The following is a 24,020-nucleotide window of genomic DNA, read 5'->3' on the forward strand; positions in this document are numbered from 1 at the left end:
TGGATTCATCCGAAAAAATGACGTTTTGCCATTCGTGCACCCAGGTTCGTCGTTGAGTACACCATCGCAGGCGTTCGTGTCTGTGATGCAGCGTCAAGGGTCGGTTTTGGAAGCTTATTTTGCTCCTATAGTAGGCCAGAATAGGACCACGCCGGATTTCTTTTAATATCGGCGTCACGTCCTATTTTCAGATAACCTTATGATCACCTATCCTGGCGAAACGCGGAGTTCTTAAGTTTATGAACAATGTTCTGCAACCTACGACTGTTTTTTAAATAGTGGCAACGGGAGGTTGCTGTACCACCACGCCAAAATGAAATGGTATAATTTTCATCTGTGATGTATTTTTGCAATTGAAGCGATGAATGAGAATTTGTACCAAGACCGGGATTCGAATCCAGGTCTCCTAAGCGCCTCAGCCCACTTGCTGTTCCCCTAAACTCAAACAACATTGCACAGGGTTTCCAGGAGTACTGGAATAGTACCTCAGAGTCAAACGAAATGGGGAATACCACCTGCACCCCAAGCGTAAGAGCTTTAACCAACTAAAGCTATATGCTTCCAGAGAGCTTTTCAAGTCTCAAACATCTATGATGTATACATGGAGACTGAAGCAATGAATAAAAATTTGTACGAAGGCTGGTTTCGACCCACGAATCCTGCTCACGGGCCTGATGCGCTAACCACTATGCCATCCTGACACAGGGGCTTGCACAGCTGCACAGAATACACTAGCGTGCCTCCCTCCTCAGTCCAAATTCCCATTCACGCCTCAGCCCACTTGGGGTTCCTATAAACTCGAAAAGCAGTGCAGAGTTTCTGCAACTGAATTTTGACAGCACTTCAGCATCGAACGAAACGGGGGATTCTGCCTGAAACCCAGCTGCAGTGCTATTCCAAAACAATTGGAGAATCCCTGCAATGCTATCAAGCGGGCTATGATGCGAATGGGGATTTGTACTGAGGAGGTAGGCTGCTTCATTCATCTACGCATCCTCTTTTCTTTCTGGGTGCGAAGCACCAGCCAAGGGCCAAATAACAGCTGGTGTCAATATGCGCCATATGTATTGCACAATGTTGCTGTCAGTCTTCGGCTCTTTTTGGGGTTATCGATCACTTTAGCACATTAGATTTTGCACCAAAATTTAGCTGTGAACAATCTGTTGGTGATGGATTCCGTACAAAACTCAAAAACAGCCTAGTGTCAACTGGAGTACGAAAATGCTCAAAAATTTCATCGAGGAAATGCAGAATCCGTATAGAAGACCGTAACAGGTGATTAAACGTTGGTATATTCGTACCAGTTAGAAACTAAGGAGTAAACAACTGTCTGAACGTTTCTGGATGAACGAAAACGAACAGTTGGTTTATTCGCGAAGCCCTTCAAAGCCAGTTATCGCTTGTTTGTTTGGTTACCCGGAATATGTTGCGATCATAGCTTTAAAGATATGAATAACAGTCAACACTGTGTGGTGTACATAATTTATGTGCCGAGAGTCATCGATAAAAAGGATAAAGACAGCAAACGTCGCACCGTTCTTCAATGGCGACAGTGCCTGCTGCCACACAGCATGTGAAACAATTGCTTACTAGGCGGAGAAAAACACATAATTTATGTCTCATAGCCCATATCCGCCCGATGTACCACGTGACGCTTCCTTTTGTTCCTTTCAGCAAAACAACAAATGTCAGCTGCTTTCATCTCCTTATGAAACCAGACTTCTGTGGTACCAGGTACAGGTCAGAAACGAGCTCTGTGTACTTGCTTTAAAGTCGCCAACGGGTGCTGTGCCGTCATCTCCGAACCCGCCGTCTCCTTATGCTAGTAGATCGATCCACGACTCTTTGCCGCTGCCCATGTAACTGAAAACTCGCTACTTGCCTCTGATGCATAGCTATGCGGCAAAATAATAATAAACAGGTTATTGAACTACATACAGATGTTGTCCCCATGTCTATTACTCAAATATTCAAAGCCAGTAATGTTGTACAATGAATTTGCTTCTATTTCACTACTATTTTAAAATAATTTTGAATTGCTTACATTGCTGATCTTCTTCAGTAAGGGTTCCATTTATATAGAGAAAATTTTATTAAAACATTTAAATTTTGTAAATAAACAACTAATAAAACAACAATGAAAAAACCTGTAAGGATTTATACTGCTGAAGTGGTAGCAGAACTGATATGTAATAAACCTGAATTATATTATTCATTTTTTAAAGATGAAGAACAAAGTGACAGCAGCAACATGTCATGTCCAATTCCAAATGTATCTATTTCGCATTCCAAACATATCCTTTTATCATCATGAGGGCTCAAGGGTATTTTATTTATCTCAGTTGAATAAGTTTCATGTTTAATGCTTCACAATTAAATCCATGGTTCTGTACTGTTGAACAAACAATCTTTGTAATATCCTAAGCTTATTTGTTTTAACAACACTTATCTTCACTCCTTTTTTACTTTTCTCTCTGTCTTGTCACCAACTTTATAAGCATACATTTTGGCTCTCAAAACACAAAATTCTTCCATTATTTTTCCATTACTTTTCTCTTTCACTTTGTGTACTTCTGGAATATGGTACATATAATCTATTCAATAACCACTGGTATCAGAATTATCAATCATTGACTTCATGTCTTCATAGAAATCTTTAGTCTGTAGATATAACTGTCTGTATCCCCACAGGAAATCTCACTACTTCCATCATATTTTGGATTCATAATTCTGTTGTGATAATTCTGCATCACTTCTTTAGATATCTCAAGTATACTCATGCCAACGTAAAATTGTTTATTAAACATAATTTTATTTTTATTCATGTGAATCATTTCCATTTAATAGTGTCTCTCCTCTGAAATTTGGTCTCTCACATATATCTCCATCTGAAACTAATTTTATATCTCCTATGTTTCTAATGTTTTCAACATTTTTACAAATATTGAATTATTCATCAATTTGTAGAAATCTTTTTCAAAATAATTCTTTGCTTTCATCCTCATTTCTGTATTCAGATCTATACAGCTTTTCAATCCGTTGAATTGTTTAAATTTTAAAACCCTTTGTATCTTTGTTATCTTTATTCCTAGAGACAAATACTGTTTAAGATTTCTATAGTGAACTACATAATTATTTTTATCATGCAGAGTAGTCAACAACTTACTTTGTATAGTTATAGTCCCAATTTTATTTTCAGGACCTAATGGTGTATCTCTATGTAAATCATGAAGATTTCCAGGATATTCTAGATCTACTTCAAGTACATATCCATTTCCAGAAGTGTCTGACAACTCACTTCTTTGGACTCAAAAAATTCTGGATCATTCCATTCAATCCATTAATCGTAAATATTGACAAATAGCATAGTGTTAAAGATTGATTGCACCCATAATTGCATGATTGCATCTGGTAGTTTGATATCTTTTTTACATCATAATATTTAATATATTTATTATTTGCCTTCACATATCATTTAAAACATTGCACTATGCCACCTCTTATTCCTTTTTATACTGTTAGAATTATATCAAACATGTAATAATTATTGTCATTGTCCAGTCATTTTTAGAATTCCATCCAAAGAAAAAGTAAGTGCAGTAAAGTACGTAGATCGATCCAAATTGTATGCTTTTATGCAAGTTTTTCTCAATATTTGTGATACATCAGCTAATAATAAAACATCAGTTTTAAGATACAGCTCATGATATTCACCAATATTTTTTATAATAAATTTTTCCCAAACTAATTTTGCATGTTTATAATCTTCATCACTTATTTTGCAGTCATTCATTTTACTGTAAAATTCTTCTTTTCATGCGAACTGTGCCTCTTCTTTAAATTATTTATGTAATCATACGGAGAGAGACTTTTTCTGATCGCTGGATTGACTAGATTTTCTGGAAAACTTTTTGATATTGGTCATTTGAGACTTTTTCAAATTTGATGTAAGTTTGTCTAGGTTTCAAGTCATGAATCTAAACAAAATCAATAAACCTCATATTCAAATTTTCTGTATTCTTGCCAAAAGAATAAATGTTTCTTCAATGATGGCTACCAAATCTATTTCTTTATTACCATAACTGGTTTCTTTTATGAACAAATGATAATAATCTCCTCAGAGATTATGTTAAAAATCAGTTAAAATTAGAACGTTTCTTTTGAAAATTAAATTGACTCCCCAGTAGAGATAAATATTTTACAGTCAAATGATCATGATGACAAACTTTATTATTTCTAGTATAGTATGTCTGTATAATGAGTATATTTAAGATCTTGTATGTCTTGAGTGTTCTTGAGATGTTAATGATCTCATTTCTTCAGTTTCAGAATACAGTTTTAAAATTTCTTTAACCTATTTTCTTGTGCAGATTTTTAATGTCAGTTTGGTCCTCAATATATGACTGGATAATTGCAGTTTTTGTTGATGTATTTGATATAGTAGCAAAAACCATTTGGTTCATGTTTTTCATATTTCATAGTACATCATTTAATTTTAATTCTATCAGATTTATCTTTTTGTTATTAAGTTTATATCTACCTTTTAATACTTCCTTATATAAGCTATTATGAAAATCGTACTGTAATGGACAGGATATTTTTGAATTAATTTAAATATTTTTATCACCTTTGAATTTTGTGGAAAATCATTTTTAACAGTGAACTCTCAAAATTTGATAATTTTTAAAACTTATACTACATTTCATAAGTTGTAATGAATACACTTGATTCTTTCATCAAATGAATAACATTAATTGATACTTGAATTGTAGCCTCAGTTTCTGGAACACTATCTACCAAAATTTACATGTTTCTGATCAATATCAACACCAACATTTCTATATTTTGTGACTCTATCCACATTATTATCTACAGGTAATAAAGCAAATTTTACAGCCTATAGAACACTTTTTAATTATTGTTTGTCATATTAATATAAGTTTTCTTATGTTGTATCATTTCTGGCAAGTCAATATAAGATTAATTGCTAACTGCAAACCAATAAGTTTGCTTAATGAACAACCAGAACCAAGACCTTGGAAATTAGACATTTTTGGCAAAATATTTATTTACCATTGTTAAATTTTTTATTAACTCTCTGTTTCTGGTGATTATATAGCATTGCGTTTGAAATGTACATTCTATAATATTTCCACTTGTCCACATTCTGTACTTACAAAAAATTTACAATTTACTTCTTGTCTGCAATGAATTTTTAGATAATATTTCACTATGTTCATAATTTTTGGCTGAGATGAATTCAAGAAAAAATTAGGCTCAGTTTAGTTCAGATTACTTTCGTAATTTATAGTTAGTAGTCTGTCAGCAAGTGCAACTAGATAATCTCTAAATGTTCTTGTATCTCATGATTTCCCAAATACGCTAGTGCAAAAAGGTAATATTTCTTTCACTGGTTTAGTTTCATTATTTTGAAAAACTGGGTCATCATTTCCAATTTTAGAATAAGGCAATTGTTCCAAAGGATGGCTATTAATATATGTAATTAGATCAGCTTTATTTAATTTACCATGTTGCGTCAAATAATTTCTTCTACAATAATCACAAAGTTAAACAATCGTTAATTGCTCCAGTTTAGAATCTTATTTAATAGAAATTAAAATTTAATGAACTAAAACAAAACTAAATCGAAGCATGATCTTTAATATCACACTGAGAATCTTTTTTTATTGATAACAATGTCTTCGACTGTTGATCACTCCGAATTCGCTAAGGGTGGTTAACATAATAATACACAGAACGTTTTTCCACACATGGAAGAAATTTGTTTAGTACTGTACACTCTCGTTCAATATTCATTTACAAATCGTCTTACAACTACATTTTGTGTTTCTGTGAAGTAAACTTCATATTCTGGATTGGATGAAGTCTGATGACTGCTTTAGCTGTTGCTTGATAGTATCCACTTAAATAGAAAATAATTAATATGAAAGTTAACCAGTTGATTATTGTGATTTCATATCATTACCTATCCACTTCTGATAAGAAATTTATAAAGCTTCTTTCACCAATAATAACTGATCAAACTTCTTAATTTGACATAATGATGCAACTGGTTCAGGTGGCCCAATTGGTACATATGGCTGTGTTGTTGGTACCATCAATCTCCAAGTACAGTATCTCATATGTATCCCTGTTGGATCTTTATTCATATTTGGAAAAAAGCATGATCTGACACATTACCTTTTCCATCTAGATCCTTTGAACATCAGTGACCAGACATTTCATACATATGTGTTTGTCTTTTACTTGCAAGTAAAATATCATGATTGTTGCTATCATGAACAAACTGAATATCAATATATTTTTGCCATAAACGAAATCTTACCTCTGTTACTTCCAATAACTTTTATTTGCTCCTTTATAACTCCATTTCATATTTTTCTTATTCCATTTATACATAGTAGTTCTTTGGTTATCAAATATATCTTTTAGCCACATCTACACCTATTCATAAAATTTAAACTCTCTTCACTTAGCTCACCATTTATCTCAATATTATATGTTAATTGAAATAACATTCATTTTTCTTTGAATGCAGCATCACTCACTTGCATTTCTGCGGCTGTTGATAGAGACTCAAACATCCAAAGTCATTCAAATATTTCATTACTTTAATCCTATTGCTGCTATAATTATTTTCATGAGTAACAATAGTAGAAGTACCTTCATTTATATATTCTCTAAATATTGTATTATGAATTCGAATAATATTTTCAATGAGAAGTTTTTCTTTTATACGGAGGCGTTTCTAGACATCAGCAACAACAAACGAGCATGCAATGGAAACTATGCATTCATGATAATTGCTCAACAGGGTAAGCTTTAGTTTAAGATTGAAGATTCCAAATTTTAGGATATAAAGATAATAAAAATGCAATTAGAAAAAAATAGATGTGGATGATACTAAAACACTAGAAAATCTATGGAGCAGCTGAGATAACCATAACGCACAATGAAAAAATATCATTTTCATCAATGAAGCAGGTTTTTATTCATTAATTTTAATATCACAAAAAGAAGAAGCTAAATAATTCAGAAAATGGGTTACACATGAAATTTTAACATGAGTCTGTAAATATTGAGAATATAGGACTAAAAATGAAGTAAAAGAAATGTACCAAGGTCAAATAAATTATTTGGAAAATTTAAATAAAATTGAAGAAGATTAAATACAAATTGTGAAGAAATGTTAAGACTTGCTTATAACTGCAACTCAATAAATTTATACCAAAAAATGAAAAAATTTGAACATCTATTCCAACAGCACACATAAGAACTATTAATTAATCATATAATTAGGATAGAGAGAGTATAAAATATTTAATCACATATTGGACAGAACGAATTATCTGATCAGTTAAACATATGGAGCTGTTGCTGCCTTCACAGTGTTTCATTATTACATATCTTGGTATTATCCTTTGTTTGAAAGATTCAGATAAATTTTCACAATCCAAAATGATATCCCAGTCAACTTCATTTTCAAATTCTATTGTAAAATCTTCATACAATGCTTGGTCATTTGTTGTACCCCCCCCCCCCAGTTCAATTTTTATTGAAATTCTCTCACACCATCTTGAGATAAACATTATATTACTTAATAGTACTCCAATTTATTCTATCTTGAAATTCCCTCTTAGAATCCTCTGATAATTGTCTAATTTGTTTTTGAATTATCTAAAAAAGTTATTCAGATAATTGTTGATTAAATGACATATTTTTCCATCCTACTTTATCCTTCAATTCTGTCACAAAATCTTTGGTTAATGTTCGCTTCCTTGATATGTATTCCCAATATAATTTATCTTGAAACTATTTTATGGGATTTTTAATTGAATTTCACTGAGATATCATATAACAATTAATTTTATCTTGAAATTCTCTCATAAAATTTTCAGACAATGTGTAATATCCTAACACAAAATTCCATCCAACTTAATATTATAGATGATCATTCTTTTTAATATAACAACATTTTTATTTTTATATATTTTAGTTTTCGAGTACAATATATATAATTATTCAGAACAGCAATTTGCAAAACCACATTCAGTCCACATAACAGTTTGTTCTTCTTTTTCAGACGAGAATAGCCTTTAATTCCTACATAATAGACTCTTAAAATCATACATCCCAAATGGGTTACTAATGAAGTTTTACCACCAATTAGAAAATATGGTGATACAAACTACAAAAAACCAAACAGCAAAATGATAAAGAAAAATAACAACTAGCATAGAATTTCAAAACAGACTAAAAACAGATGAACAAAAACAACAACTAAAACAACAATAAAAGATAAAGAATGCCTGCAACTAAAAAATCATGTAATATCCAATGTAGTAGAAATGAAGATAGAACAGATTATTTGCATTGCCACATCTAAGCTATACATCAAAAAAATTATTTCAGGTTTGGTGGCTTTTAGTCTAAAAGTCATCTTTCAGTAAGGTTCTCTACATACAGTAGTGGCAGACCTGAAGATGATAAATTATTTTATGTGTTATTTCAAGTATGTTATGATTATAAGTTTATTGATAGCATATTTGAGCAATATTTTGGCTTGTGTGGAGGAGATAGTAGCAAAGAAATGTATCACATTCACTTTAATGCTCTATCACACATTATCAAACTATTCTGTGAAGATATGAACAAGTATGTTGATTTGATAAATCCACATAGAAGTAAAATTTTTTTGTAAGTGAAATACCTATGGAGTCTCATACAACTGGTATTGAACAGGAAGTTATAATTCAAAATTGGAAGCAAAACACAAAATAAAACGTGTTAGATGATTTATCTAGAGATACACTACCTCCAATTATTATTGAAATCTATGAGGAATATTCTAATAAACTGAATGTAGTTAGAAAAACACTACAACTCATTGAATCTAAAGGATATAAAACTAATTCAATGATGAGGTAAACAATGTCTTAAGAGAAGATAACCCATATTCACAAATAAACTTATAGTCTGTCATTTGTAGTCACTATGAATAATACATATTTCTTCTCCATTTAAATCATACAAATAATTCACATTCTCATCAGCTAATTGAACTGTAAATGAAGACATATAGACATCTTCATCATCAAAATAACATACAGATAGAAAATATGAAAGTATAAGTTTTCTCAATCATAGGGAATACATTTACATATAAAAATTTGTTTCTAAAATAATTTTTTCTTTATTCACCCAACTATTGTGTGAATCATAAAAACCCAAACATCTAACATATACTTGATTCCCTTCCTTTCTCAAAACTTTCTCAACAAGATACACATCAGGAATTTTTTTTAGTTCATCCTCATGAAAATTTATTTTCACTTCTTGCCCATTCAATGGTTTTAGATTTATGTGACCACATTAGAATGAATAACACTTTCAATTTTGAAAATTTCTGTTGCCAAATAGCAGTGTATCCTTTTTCTATAATTCCTTCAAGTTCACTAATTCTAACTCTATCTACTATCTTAAATTTTCGTTTATCGTTAGATAGAGAGGCATTTGGCTTATAATTTTGTGAATAACTTCTATTGGCTTCATTTTTATTGTTGAACGTCTTGTATTTTTGTATTCATCAACCAATTTTTCAAATAGTTCTGTCAACCTATATTTTCCTTGAACAGAAAATTTCTTCCACATTTTTTTTCTTTTAGTGCTCTTTTAAATTTTTCAACAACAAGTGATTTAATTCAATAAAGGATGAATAATGGTTTATTTTTTTCATATGTTTTTGAAATTCTTTATTATTGAATTCTTTACATTTATCTGTCTATAGTTTTCTTGGTGTTCTCTCTCCCTCTAAAAATTTTTTCGAAAACACAGCTACATTTTTACCCAATTTGTCCTTGACTGTAATAGGCTAAGAAAATTTTGCAAAAATGGCAACTACAGTCAATAAATGCTTATATTTTTATTTATTTTTGAAATTCCTTTAAGTTTCCAGATTCTATCCTACTAAATCACCATGCCACAAAGCATCTACACCAAATGTGACAACACTACTTCTTTTTAAAAAAATTCTCATTGTTTTCCTTTTAAATTTTTTTCTCATTGTTTTATGTAATTCGTTAGTAATTTCTTCGCGAATATTAGCAGTATTTGAAGGGGTGAGTGATTCATCACTCCATTACCCATATAATTTTTTGAACAAATTTACTCTTTAATTTTACATATTGTGCGAAGACCTACTAGTCTCTAGCTTCCATTCTTAGCTGTTACTCTTTGAGGATGATGCATTTCAGCAAATGTTCTACACTTCCGGGACCAGATATGATCACCCTCCATCTATTGATTAAAAATGTAATAAATCTAATTTATTTCACCAAACAAAGGCACTGTCTTCATTGTATTTTTTAATCTTACAGACCTTATTTGTGCACTATTTTTATTGGTAGTATGGCTGGAGTCATTTGGTAAAGATTATCAGAGACGCTTATTCAGATATCAAAATCATTGATTGATAAGTCTTTATCTATATTTTTGCCAACAAGGAGACTTTTTAAAGGATAAAAACGTACTCAAAGTGATGTACTGTTTCTTCATTTCCTGTCATAAAGGTAAATTTGAAAACTTGTTTATCATACACTTCATCTTCATCTTTTTAATGGATTTTATTTTGATAATTAAACATGTCATTTTCCCAAGAGTGTAACAAATGCCACGTTTCACTTCCAGTGAGGGCCATTATTATGCAGTATCACATTGAAAAACTCTGTGGGAATGCTTGTAATAGGGTTGCTAAAAATGAGAAAGCTGCTAGTGCTTTCAAAAGTTTTGGTATATGGCTATAAAACGAAGATTTTTTAATGGAGGCGATTTTGTTCCTGCTAATATCATGAAACATTCTGTGCTAAAAATGCCTATTGTAGCCAGTGAAGAAAATGAAGATCGTCAACTGACTGTTTCTCCTCTGATAATTCTCTGCACACTAAACCAGAAACCAGGACCCACTAAAGGGATATCTCCCTCCATACCAAACCAGGACCTTCCCACCTACCACCAGGGGGCCATTCAACCCTCTCCAAAGCTACAGACAACTGAGCACTGTCTCAAATATTAATAAGTTCGCCTTTTAAGAAATCTCTGGAAGAGGAAAAGTCATTCAAAAAGAAGGATTGCAAAAGGTAGATCCAGAATAAGAAACAACTAATGACAACAGCTGAGAAGACTCTAATGGGCTGTCCATTTTGTGGAGGGAATACACAGGTCATTCAGCAGCAGACGAGTTAATGCATGACCAGTGCAGTAATTGGTGACATGAACATTGTATTGATTACAGGGGCTATGTTTCACATTTTTACATTATTTGAAGTGCCTAAAAAGCTGTGTTCTTTTCAGTAATATGATCATTCCATCGAAAAAGTGTTTGTAATTTGGACAATGAGATTTATTTATGTAAGAAAACGTTTGCAAATGCGTACTCTTGTATATCATGGTTGTGTAATCTTATATCACAGGTTGTCCAAGAATAGGCATTTGCAGCACTTTGCACTTGTAAATCATTCATGTGCTATTTATGCATATACATTAAATTTAATTTTGCAAATTGTGCATTAGATAACAGCTGATAGTCTGTATTAGTTTCCATCTTAGTTTGCGTGAGTAGTACTCTTGCCAACCTTTCCCTTATGTTTATGTTTGTATGCATTTGTTTTGTGAATGTATTCCTGTGTATGTCTACATATAGATGTACATCTACAGGGTGTTTCAAAAATGACCGGTATATTTAAAACGGCAATAAAAACTAAACGAGCAGCGATAGAAATACACCGTTTGTTGCAATATGCTTGGGACAACAGTACATTTTCAGGCGGACAATCTTTCGAAATTACAGTAGTTACAATTTTCAACAACAGATGGCGCTGCAAGTGATGTGAAAGATATAGAAGACAACGCAGTCTGTGGGTGCGCCATTCTGTACGTCGTCTTTCTGCTGTAAGCGTGTGCTGTTCACAACGTGCAAGTGTGCTGTAGACAACATGGTTTATTCCTTAGAACAGAGGATTTTTCTGGTGTTGGAATTCCACCGCCTAGAACACAGTGTTGTTGCAACAAGACGAAGTTTTCAATGGAGGTTTAATGTAACCAAAGGACCGAAAAGCGATACAATAAAGGATCTGTTTGACAAATTTCAACGGACTGGGAACGTGACGGATGAACGTGCTGGAAAGGTAGGGCGACCGCGTACGGCAACCACAAAGGGCAACGCGCAGCTAGTGCAGCAGGTGATCCAACAGCGGCCTCGGGTTTCCGTTCGCCGTGTTGCAGCTGCGGTCCAAATGACGCCAACGTCCACGTATCGTCTCATGCGCCAGAGTTTACACCTATATCCATACAAAATTCAAACGCGGCAACCCCTCAGCGCCGCTACCATTGCTGCACGAGAGACATTCGCTAACGATATAGTGCACAGGATTGATGACGGCGATATGCATGTGGGCAGCATTTGGTTTACTGACGAAGCTTATTTTTACCTGGACGGCTTCGTCAATAAACAGAACTGGCGCATATGGGGAACCGAAAAGCCCCATGTTGCAGTCCCATCGTCCCTGCATCCTCAAAAACTACTGGTCTGGGCCGCCATTTCTTCCAAAGGAATCATTGGCCCATTTTTCAGATCCGAAACGATTACTGCATCACGCTATCTGGACCTTCTTCGTGAATTTGTGGCGGTACAAACTGCCTTAGATGACACTGCGAACACCTCGTCGTTTATGCAAGATGGTGCCCGGCCACATCGCACGGCCGACGTCTTTAATTTCCTGAATGAATATTTCGATGATCGTGTGATTGCTTTGGGCTATCCGAAACATACAGGAGGCGGCGTGGATTGGCCTCCCTATTCGCCGGACATGAACCCCTGTGACTTCTTTCTGTGGGGACACTTGAAAGACCAGGTGTACCGCCAGAATCCAGAAACAATTGAACAGCTGAAGCAGTACATCTCATCTGCATGTGAAGCCATTCCGCCAGACACGTTGTCAAAGGTTTCGGGTAATTTCATTCAGAGACTACGCCATATTATTGCTACGCATGGTGGATATGTGGAAAATATCGTACTATAGAGTTTCCCAGACCGCAGCGCCATCTGTGTTGAAAATTGTAACTACTGTAATTTCGAAAGTTTGTCTGCCTGAAAATGTACTGTTGTCCCAAGCATATTGCAACAAACGGTGTATTTCTATCGCTGCTCGTTTAGTTTTTATTGCCGTTTGAAATATACCGGTCATTTTTGAAACACCCTGTATATACATACATCTGTGTATGCATATGGATACATTTATATATGCGTGTGTATATTTGTATGTAATGCAAGTTGCCGTGACCACAACAATATACAAATAGTACACTGTTTGGTCACAGGGACACATGAGTGACGGTCTGTGGCCAATTTTCATTTGAAGGAGCACATATTATATTTCGTCATGGTGGAGGTGAAATAAACAAGAATACATCTACTTTGTTAGCAATGAATGAAATTTGTTTGTTTTTCATCTGAAATGTGGACTATAGTATGGAAGTTTTCGTCTAAAGGAGTACAGCTGTAATTGTATACACTGCATCACTTAATTTTCATCTTATACCCTTCAGGTCTCACAAAGCAAAGCATCCTTAGAGCAATCTAATACTATCAGTCAGTCTTTTCGCTCTGTCAGTGCCACTTTACAACAGTAAGATCATACACTCGACTTGTGTGCTAAGTCGGGACTAGTTTTACCCCGATCCACACTTCAGTAAGGAGGGAGTCGACGAACAGAAAGTGGCCACAGTGCCTCCATCTTCAGATCCGTCATACTTGTGGAACTGCAGTGGGAGCGGAGGAAGCTGGTATAGCACTGACTTAACAGTGGCACCTTTATTTCTAATGAATGCAACCCTCAACGCTCTACTAGTACTCGCTGTGTTTCTGATTTCTGGCACCAGTGTCACGTTAGACATAATGTCTAAGGCATTGGTTCAAATGCAGAGTAAAGTTAACAAACCGCAAGGTGAATACTTCGGAAACAATAAAACGATTCATACCAAAATATTTTTATTATCGTTTTGAGTGAACAGCAGACAAGCTAACTTTTTAATTTGCACACACGGTTTGGGTAGGAGTAGGGCGGCGCGTCACTTCTGGTGCGTCTTGTCCCAGGTGTCCTTGGCCTTGTAGCCGGTGACGTAGCCCGAGGTGTCGGCGATGTCCTCGCGGCCCTCGATGCCCCGGCCGCGCCCGCTCTCGTCGAAGCGCTGCTTGTGGCTGCCCGTGTACTTGGACGTGTCCGTCAGCCGCTCCGTCGCCGCCGCCGCCACGCCTGTCTTCAGCGCTTGCTGCAACACGCACATCGCGCACGCTAACAACTTCTTTTTCCCTTTATTGTACTTTCACTGAGCTGGTAATAATACAAGCTGCTGCTACCCATGCTTAGGCAATTACGAGGGGCATTCAATAAGTAATGCAACACATATTTTCTGATAGCACGATGGTTTTATTCTGGATTCCAATACACCATATTACTCCCCACTCTTTTCGCTAGAAAACCCTATTTTTCAACATAATCGCCATTCAATATCACCTTACTGTGAGAGATTGTGTGCCTGTATGGTACCTCTCTACCGGTAAACGTCGGAGCCATCGTACTACTGCATCAATAAATTCCCCATCATCCACGTACAGCCTCTCGCAGAGTGCATCTTTCCCTGGGCCAAACAGATGGATGTCGGAAGGTGCGTCATTCAGGCTACAGGGTGGATGAAAAAGAACAGTCCAGTGAAGTTTTCTGAGCTCGTTTGAGGTATGTAGAGTGGTATTAGGCCTTGCCTTGTCACATAGAAGGAGTGTTTGTTTGCATTTTTGTGGCAATGAATACGCTGAAGTTTTTTCTTCGATATCCTGGAGCTATCTCGATACACTACAGAGTCGATCGTTGCACCATGAGGGAGGCCATCAAACAGAATAGAGCCTTCAGTGTCCTTGAAGACCGTCGTCATGACTTTACCAACAGAGGATACGGCTTCGAATTTTTTTCTTCAGAAGAGAGATCGTGTGGCGCCACTCCACGGATTGCAGTTTTGTTTCCGGTTCGAAGTGATTAACCCATGTTTCATCGCCTATGACGATGTTCGACAAAAATTTGCCACGATCAGCCTCGTAACACCGAAGTAATTTGGTACAGATGTTCCTTCATTGCTTTTTATGGTGTTCTATTAGACGGCGAGGAACCCAAGGGGTTCACACATTTGACTACCCCAACTGGTGGACGAGTGTGTCAGCACTACCAACAGTGGCGTCCAGTTGGACAGCGAGGAATCTGACTGATCCATTGATCACCTGCAGTGACGTGCTTCTGTTCACTGCCAGGTCTCCGTAGACATTCTGAAGGTGCCTATGAATATCTGTGATGCGCTGATTTTCCACCAAACGAAACTCAGTGACAGCACTGTGCTTGGAACACAGCTCGGTTACAGACGCCACTTTAAATGCTACTTATAATACCGCCACCAATTGGAATTTCATGAAACTATAGGAGCTGAAGCAGGAATATTCCACGATGTTCCACAGCAAATTCTGCATTTTTTTCAGCAGAAATTGGCCGAGAAAAAAATTTATTGCATTACTTATTGATAGTCCCTCGTATATTAGTCCAGTTATACCTGCTGGCGATTAAAATTACAACATAAGTAAGGAGAGCGGATATCGAAATTTTATTTATTGTGCTTATACAGTAATACAGTACAGTATACCCCTTTCAGCCTAAGAGTTGCGCAGGGAAACTACCTTAATGTTTCCGCTTTGTGCCTACTGAAATGGTCCTTTCTCACTGTATCCATAGTGACATGATCGATCCGTGCAGCTGTCTTGTGGCAAAACAGGAACTATGAGCTATAAGCAGATGCTGCTCTACTTCAAACAAATAAAACTCAACATAAAATTCACTCGGTTTTTGTAGTAATCGTGTTTTTTGTAATTAAGGAAAGACTTTTTCTATTTTATATGATCAGCAATATTGACAGTTTCTAAATATTAGATAATATTAAGTATCAAAAGTTTTACTAAGGAACGCTTACATTTATGTCAGTGGTTTCAATCGAACCGACTGAGCCACCTCCTTTGCTGATGACACCGCTTTCCTCGCCCTCTGCCCTATACTCCCCTAACGATCCTTTCAAATCTACTTCAATCAGTTTACCTCCTGATGTAACCAATGACTCCCTAAAATCAACACATCCAAAACCCAGCCAATAATTATGTGACGAACCACCCACACCTGCTGCCTCCATGACTTCTACCTTACCATGTACAACAGTCCTATCCAGTTAACCAACACACTAAAATATCCTGCACAATCCTCAACCATCAACTAACGTGGAAACCCAACCTACTAACCATCCAATAGAAAGCCCACAGTAGACTAAAACTGCTAATAGGCTGAACTTGCGGATTATACACCACTCCACAGCTCTCCACATCTGCAAAATCCTGATCCGACTCAACCTCTGCTATGCAGATCTTGCATGGATATCTGCCTCACCAAAGTTCTATAAGTTCCTCTAGAGCCTCAAACACCATCTACTCTGCCTCGCTTTCTGCATCTGTTTACCTTCCCCCACATGGACCTTCTACCATCTAAAAAATTCCCATCCCTCCTCACTCACACTGAACACCTCCACAACTCCTATACTACCTGCAAACTAGATTCCAATACTCCACAGTCTTGCCTCACATCACCAACCTCGGTATGCTGCCGTGCCTTCACAAAAACACCCTTTTGTCCCTACATCTACACACACTCTGCATCCTATCACAATGCAACATCAACTCCCTCACCAACACAATGAGATCCACCTCGATATTTATCCTGCCTACCAACTGGTTACATTCCTCGCCTATCTGACATCACAACAGGGCTTCCTTCTCCTTTCTCCTCTCCACCTACCCTTGTCCCTTTCTTCTTGTACCAACTACCCTTCCCACACACCATGACTCCTCCTTGCCCTCTCCTTCCCACCATCTGTGTTCCCACTACCTGCTTTACCTCCTACCTATCATCTGCATAGTTTCCCTACTTCACACACCTCCATCACTTTACCTGCACCCTTCAATCTCTATGCAATATATTCTCTCCTCCTACAACATATCTCACCCAGTGCAAGTCTTTCAGTTATTAAGTGAAAGTGCAGTGCCCCAGTGCTTTTTTCACAGAAGACTACCACCTCATAACAATTGTGTTTTTAAAATCTCCTTACATAAAAAGCAATGTCCTGTGTGATTGATTGACTAACTGGCTCATCTTTAACCAATCCCAAACCACTAAGCACAGAAACTTGACATTTCGAGATGATGTGGATCTTATACTGTAGGTGTCGTTTAAGAAGGGATTTTCCGAAATTCCAACCCTAAGGGGGTGAAACAGGGGATGAAGGGCTTTTTGAAAAATGTTGTTATTAAGACTACTTTCAGGCTAGACCTACGAAAATGTGCATTGGGTTTCTCAGTCAGAAATTAAAAAAAAAAAAAAAAAAAAACATGCATCAGCGTTTTTATCCCTATGTGGGTGAAATAGTGGATGAAAGTTTCTTTTAAGTTTGTCATTATTAAAGAGCTACTAAAGTACTTTTACAGCTGCATATATGAACACTGGTATTTGATTTCTCGGTTACAAATAGAAAAATACGTTTTTTAGTGTTTTTGGAAATTGAACCCTTAGGAACCAGGTTTTAAATTGTAAGACATTTCCAGGGACTGATGTGGACTGTAGATTAAAACTGAAGAAACTGCAAAAAGGTGGGAATTTAAGGGGATGGGACCTGGATAAACAGACTAAACCAGAGGTTGTACAGAGTTTCAGGGAGAGCATAAGGGAACAATTGACAGGAATGGGGGAAAGAAATACAGTAGAAGAAGAATGGGTAGCTTTGAGAGATGAAGTAGTGAAGGCAGCAGAGGATCAAGTAGGTAAAAAGACGAGGGTTAGTAGAAATCCTTGGGTAACAGAAGAAATATTGAATTTAATTGATGAAAAGAGAAAATATAAAAATGCAGTACATGAAGCAGGCAAAAAGGATTACTAACGTCTCAAAAATGAGATCGACAGGAAGTGCAAAGTGGCTACGCAGGGATGGCTAGAGGACAAATGTCAGGATGTAGAGGCTTATCTCACTAGGGGTAAGATAGATACTGCCTACAGGAAAATTAAAGAGACCTTTGGAGAAAAGAGAACCACTTTTATGAATATCAAGAGCTCAGATGGTAACCCATTTCTAAGCAAAGAAGGGAAAGCAGAAAGGTGGAAGGAGTATATAGAGGGTCTATACAAGGGCGAGTTACTTGAGGACAATATTATGGAAATGGAAGAGGATGTAGATGAAGATGAAATGGGAGATACGATACTGCGTGAAGAGTTTGACAGAGCACTGAACGACCTGAGTCAAAGCAAGTCCCCGGGAGTAGACAACATTCCGTAAAACTACTGACAGCCTTGGGAGAGCCAGTCCTGACACAACTCTACCATCTGGTGAGCAAGATGTATGAGACAGGCGAAATACCCTCAGACTTCAAGAAGAATATAATAATTCCAATCCCAAAGGAAGCAGGTGCTGACAGATGTGGAAATTGCCAAACAATCAGTTTAATAAGTCACGGATGCAAAATACTAACGCGAATTCTTTACAGACGAATGGAAAAACTGGTAGAAGCCGACCGCGGGGAAGATCAGTTTGGATTCCGTAGAAATGTTGGAACACGTGAGGCAATACTGACCCTACGACTTATCTTAGAAGCTGGATTAAGGAAAGGCAAACCTACGTTTCTAGCATTTGTAGCCTTAGAGAAATCTTTTGACAATATTGACTGGAATACTCTCTTTCAAATTCTAAAGGTGGCAGGGGTAAAATATAGGGAGCGAAAGGCTATTTACAATTTGCACAGAAACCAGATGGCAGTTATAAGAGTCGAGGGACATGAAAGGGAAGCAGTGGTTGCGAAGGGAGTGAGACAGGGTTGTAGCCTCTCCCCGATGTTACTCAATCTGTATATTGAGCAAGCAGGGAAGGAAACAAATGAAAAATCCGGAGTAAGTATTAAAATCCATGGAGAAGAAATAAAAATGTAGACTGGCAATGGCAAGGAAAGCGTTTCTGAAGAAGATAAGTTTGTTAACATAGAGTATAGAATTAAGTGTTAGGAAGTCGTTTCTGAAAGTATTTGTATGGAGTGTAGCCATGTATGTAAGTGAAACATGGACGATAACTAGTTTGGACAGGAAGAGAATAGAAGCTTTTGAAATATGGTGCTACAGAAGACTGCTGAAGATTAGATGGGTAGACCATATAACTAATGAGGAGGTATTGAATAGGATTGGGGAAAAGAGAAGTTTGTGGCACAAATTGACTAGAAGATGGGATCGGTTGGTAGGACATATTCTGAGGCTTCAAGTGATCACCAATTTAGTATTGGAGGGCAGCGTGGAGGGTAAAAATCGTAGAGGGAGACCAAGAGATGCATACACTAAACAGGTACAAAAGGATGTAGGTTGCAGTACGTACTGGGAGATGAAGAAGTTTGCACAGGATAGAGTAGCATGGAGAGCTGCATCAAACCAGTCTCAGGACTGAAGACCATAACAACAACAAGGGGGTGAAATAGGGGATGAGATCTTTTATGAATATATTTTGTTATGAAAGCATTTTTAAAGCTAAATCTATGAAAATTTAAATTTGGCTTCTCAAAATTATTTCATTGTTTTCTGAATTCAACCCCTATGGGGGGCCCGCATCTCGTGGTCGTGCGGTAGCGTTCTCGCTTCCCACGCCCGGGTTCCTGGGTTCGATTCCCGGCGGGGTCAGGAATTTTCTCTGCCTCGTGATGGCTGGGTGTTGTGTGATGTCCTTAGGTTAGTTAGGTTTAAGTAGTTCTAGGGGACTGATGACCATAGATGTTAAGTCCCATAGTGCTCAGAGCCATTTGAACCCTATGGGGGTGAAATGGGGGATGAAAGTTTTTATGGAAATATTTCATTGTGCAAGCATTTTTAAGCTAAATCTATGGAATTTTGTATTTGGCATCTCTGTTAGAAATAAAACATATGCATGTAACTGGTTTTTTAAATTCAACCCCTAATGGGTAAAATAGGGGGTGAAACGCATAATAGGTTAAAATAGGGGGTGAAACGTTTTATGAAAAGATTTCATTGTTAAAGCATTTCTAAAGCTATATATTTGAAAATAGGTGTTTGGTTTCTCAGTCAGAAAATAAAAAAATACGTGTTTCTGGATTTATGGAAATACAACCACTAAGAGGGTAAAATAGTGGGTGAGAGATTTTTGAAAATAAATAATTGCTATAGGACTACTAAAGGATTTTTAAGGTTTACATCTAAGACAACTGATATTTGACTTCTCAGTTAGAAATTAAAAAAATACTTCAGTGTTTCTGGAAATTCAACCCCTAAGGGAGCGCAATAGGGGATGAAAATATTTCATTAGATTAAAAAAAATTTAAAGCTAAATTTGGTTAGATATACAGAAATATTTGTTAGTGGATGAAAGTTGCTATGGAAATATCTCCACAAGCACACGGCATGATTAACAAAAACTTTAAACTGCAGCTACCAGAATCGCTTTTTGCTCAGAAGTAAATTCGGAAAAGGACATGCTTATATGGCCTTAATTAGAGCGACAAACTTAGAAGGTGTTGCAGTTTGTGAAAAACTTAGAAGTTCGATTGAATAAAAACAAAAAATCTCTGCACGCCATACAGTGTACATGAGTGAAGCAGCATGCATTTAGCTAGCTGTATATATTTTTTGTCCTTTTAGCTGACCATCATTCATCTTTTTAATTTAAAAAGTAAACAGTTCTCATATTTTTGTATAGTCTTTGTTATATCTTTATGAATACTCTTGGATGAAGAGCGGAGTATTGTATCACTGACAGCCCACCCCCCTGGCGCGCATAGGTTGTGAGGGATGAAATAACATAAAGAAAAAGAAGACGCACCATGTTGCGAATCTTTTTTATTTTTGAGATTAAGTATGTTGTGAATCTTTGAAAACATAACACATTACCGAATAACTTTATAAATCGGTGATATTATTGTGAAATACTCTTAGATATATGTCGTTTTTAAATTATTGTGATGTTTACTCGATGAAGTCGATAAATAAAAAGGATAGATGGAAGCATAACTACTGTACAATCAACTGCCCAAAAATGGTCAAGGACTACAACAAAAATATGCAATTCGTTGGCTAAACAGTAATATTGAAGGCAAAATATGCCACTGACCGCCAAAGCAAGAGATGCAAGATATGGTGACGCAGAATAGTCTACCCTCCTTTGAGTAGATGGAACTTAGATTACCCAAGAAATCACTTGAAGCCCTACCTTTCGAAAGGCAATGCATATGATACTGATAAAATAACACACATGCCTGGGAAGAGCGCTTCTAAACGTTGTGCCCACTGCAGTGGCAAACAAAATCCTAAACGAAGCAAAGGACGTGTTCCATATGCAAAGTCCGATTTTTATGACGAAGGTGAGCGAATGCTTTCAGCTGCATCATAAATAGTGAAGAACGGAAAGGATCTTTTTTTTTACATGTTTGAAATGAAGGATCGTCATAAAATAATATATTTTGGATTCTGTTTTTGTGATTGTGGTCTCAATTCTGTTTATATTGCAATAATACTTTTGTTTGACACATGGTTCATGTAATTAAAAATGTTCATTTGTGATTTTAAAAAAGGTGACAATTTTTACTTACAGGTCTAATGAAGTTGGTATTGCTACAGTTATTTCGCACCGAAACAGTCAGTTTGTGCTCCAACGACACATAAAAATAAAAACAAATATTTTACTGCGTTTTAACTGATATAATTATATCAGAAAAATATAGTTTCAATTCAGTTTTAAACAATGAAATAATTCGTGGCTCAAAGGGATACTACAAAGAGTACGTGCTTTTATTAGTAGGTGACATGGGAGCATACAGGATGGGGAATTTTGTACTCAGAGCTGCCAACTCCTGGGGCAATAATGAGTCAGCCTGGCTGGCCATTACGACGAAGTGCAGAACATATAGCGATTTTAGAGAAATTTAAATACGCAAAAGAAGTTAAAGAAGAAACAATCATAATTTTATCAGATTCACACTCAGCATTATCTAGTAAAGGGTCTTTCATTAACCTATGATAAGAGGAGAACCGTTACCAGCAACGGTGACCGCTACGGATCCACGTTACGAGAATTTCTGTGGCCAGAACTTGAGGCCACAGATATTGGAACCATGTGATTCGAGCAGGATGGCGCTATGTGCCACTCAGCTGATGCTAAGCTCGAGTTTGTGAGGGAGAAGTTTGGCGACCGGATCACCTGGAGACGTGGATCCGTGAACTGGCGCCACGGGGCTAGATCAAATCCCGGATCTATGCTGACAAGCTACAAATTTTGGATCGTTTGGAGGCGAAAATTCCTCAGGGTACCACAGACATGACGTCACTGATGTTGGACAGACTGATTAAGACGTGTGCGTCAGTATGTTCAAAGTCGTAGTGGACATTTGTTCAGAGCATAGCTTCAAAATAAAGCACCATTTACTTTGATACAATGAGGGTTTCCTTTTCCAAATTTTAAAAAGTATCACTCTTAATTAACACCATATATACCGGATTATGGAAGCAGTTCAGGGGCTTTCCCTCGCAATTAAGACGACCATTATGTTTTGGGTGAAGGCGCATAGCGGAATACAGGGAAATGAAAAAGTAGATACTCGGGCCAAGGAAGCTGTGTAATTTGGTTTAGTGAAATATAATAAAGTGCCACCTGACGATATTCTTCATACCACAGGCACTGTAATCAGGGCCTATGGAACGGAGACCTCCAATAGTCTTACGAAATTAAAGGTAGGCACTATGCCAAAATGGTACCTAATCTCTCATCGCGTCAGTGGTACCAAAGTTGCGGATGCAGTAGAAACTCCATAGTGGCAGTTGAATGACTTCGATTCAGTCATAGGAGATTTGTACAATGGTACGAAGGGGTGCCATGAAAAACATACTGAATGAGGGGGTAGGGGTGCGTTTGAAGGTCACTTCTGTTTTTCTTGAATAACTTTAAAACAGCCGCCTCTAGCGAAAATGTATCCCCGTACAAAATTAACCTAAAATTTCCTGCAGAAAAGGTCCTATTCATTTCTTCTCTAGGACTGATACAGCCGCATACTAAATAGATAATGAATGCTCTAGCAGTCCTGTCAATTGGTGTTCAAAACAGCCGTTTTCGTAACAAAATCGCGGAAGGCTTTTTCTCTTGGTCATGTATGCTTCTTGGGGTGCTGAATCCGAATTTCATGTCTGCTGCCCTTTAAGAGGTCGGATTCATGATAAAAAACCCCAAAACCTCAAAATCATCGCACTTTTTCCAGTTCATAACTGGGTTCGTGCAGCAACCAGTACGTGCGATACGAAAAAACAGCAATCTTGGTTACGTTGTTAATACTGCAGCCAAGACTTCTCGCTCCTTAATAGCACTTTTTTCATTTTTCTCGTTTTTTATATCTAAAATTGCGCGTCTTTTCGGAGATGATCATTTGATACAAAATTAAAGTATACAAATTTTCCTACAAAATTCAGTAGGGAGATTTGATTTTCTGACGGACGATATCGGCGCTAGAGTGCGCTGAAAAGAAGCGAGTTTCTGGCAATTCTGTGAAAACGTCAGAAACGACCACATCCACCCCCAACAACTCGAAAAATATACATGTTATCAGCACGAGCATCTAAACCACGTGAAAGTACATTAAATTTCCCGCAAGAGACGTCTGTAACATTAAATTTTCTCATAAGGGGGAAGGGAGCAAAGTGAAAATTACGAAAAATATCTTCTGCGCCCTACAGTCAGACGAATTCTTCCACCTCTCATCGTCGATATACTTTCGGTGTGCGGCGCTTAAAGGAGTTTGTTTTGATTGAATCGATGGGAAAACATGTTTGATGAAACAGTAACAA

The 24,020-nt window shown here is 36.7% G+C and overlaps 1 protein-coding gene across 2 annotated transcripts in view; it reads right to left on the bottom strand.

Moving 5' to 3' along the window:
- Positions 1–14,048: 14,048 nt before the first annotated feature.
- Positions 14,049–24,020, bottom strand: part of LOC126252965 (tubulin polymerization-promoting protein homolog) — a 190,764-nt gene continuing 180,792 nt past the window's right edge. For both annotated transcript variants that reach the window (XM_049953981.1, XM_049953982.1), the window contains exon 4: positions 14,049–14,346. In XM_049953981.1, the coding sequence (XP_049809938.1) occupies positions 14,146–14,346 (201 nt within the window). In that variant the 3' untranslated portion in view covers positions 14,049–14,145. The remainder of the gene's footprint in view (positions 14,347–24,020) is intronic.

This window comes from Schistocerca nitens, chromosome 4 (genome assembly GCF_023898315.1).
Source record: "Schistocerca nitens isolate TAMUIC-IGC-003100 chromosome 4, iqSchNite1.1, whole genome shotgun sequence".
NCBI lineage: Eukaryota > Metazoa > Arthropoda > Insecta > Orthoptera > Acrididae > Schistocerca > Schistocerca nitens.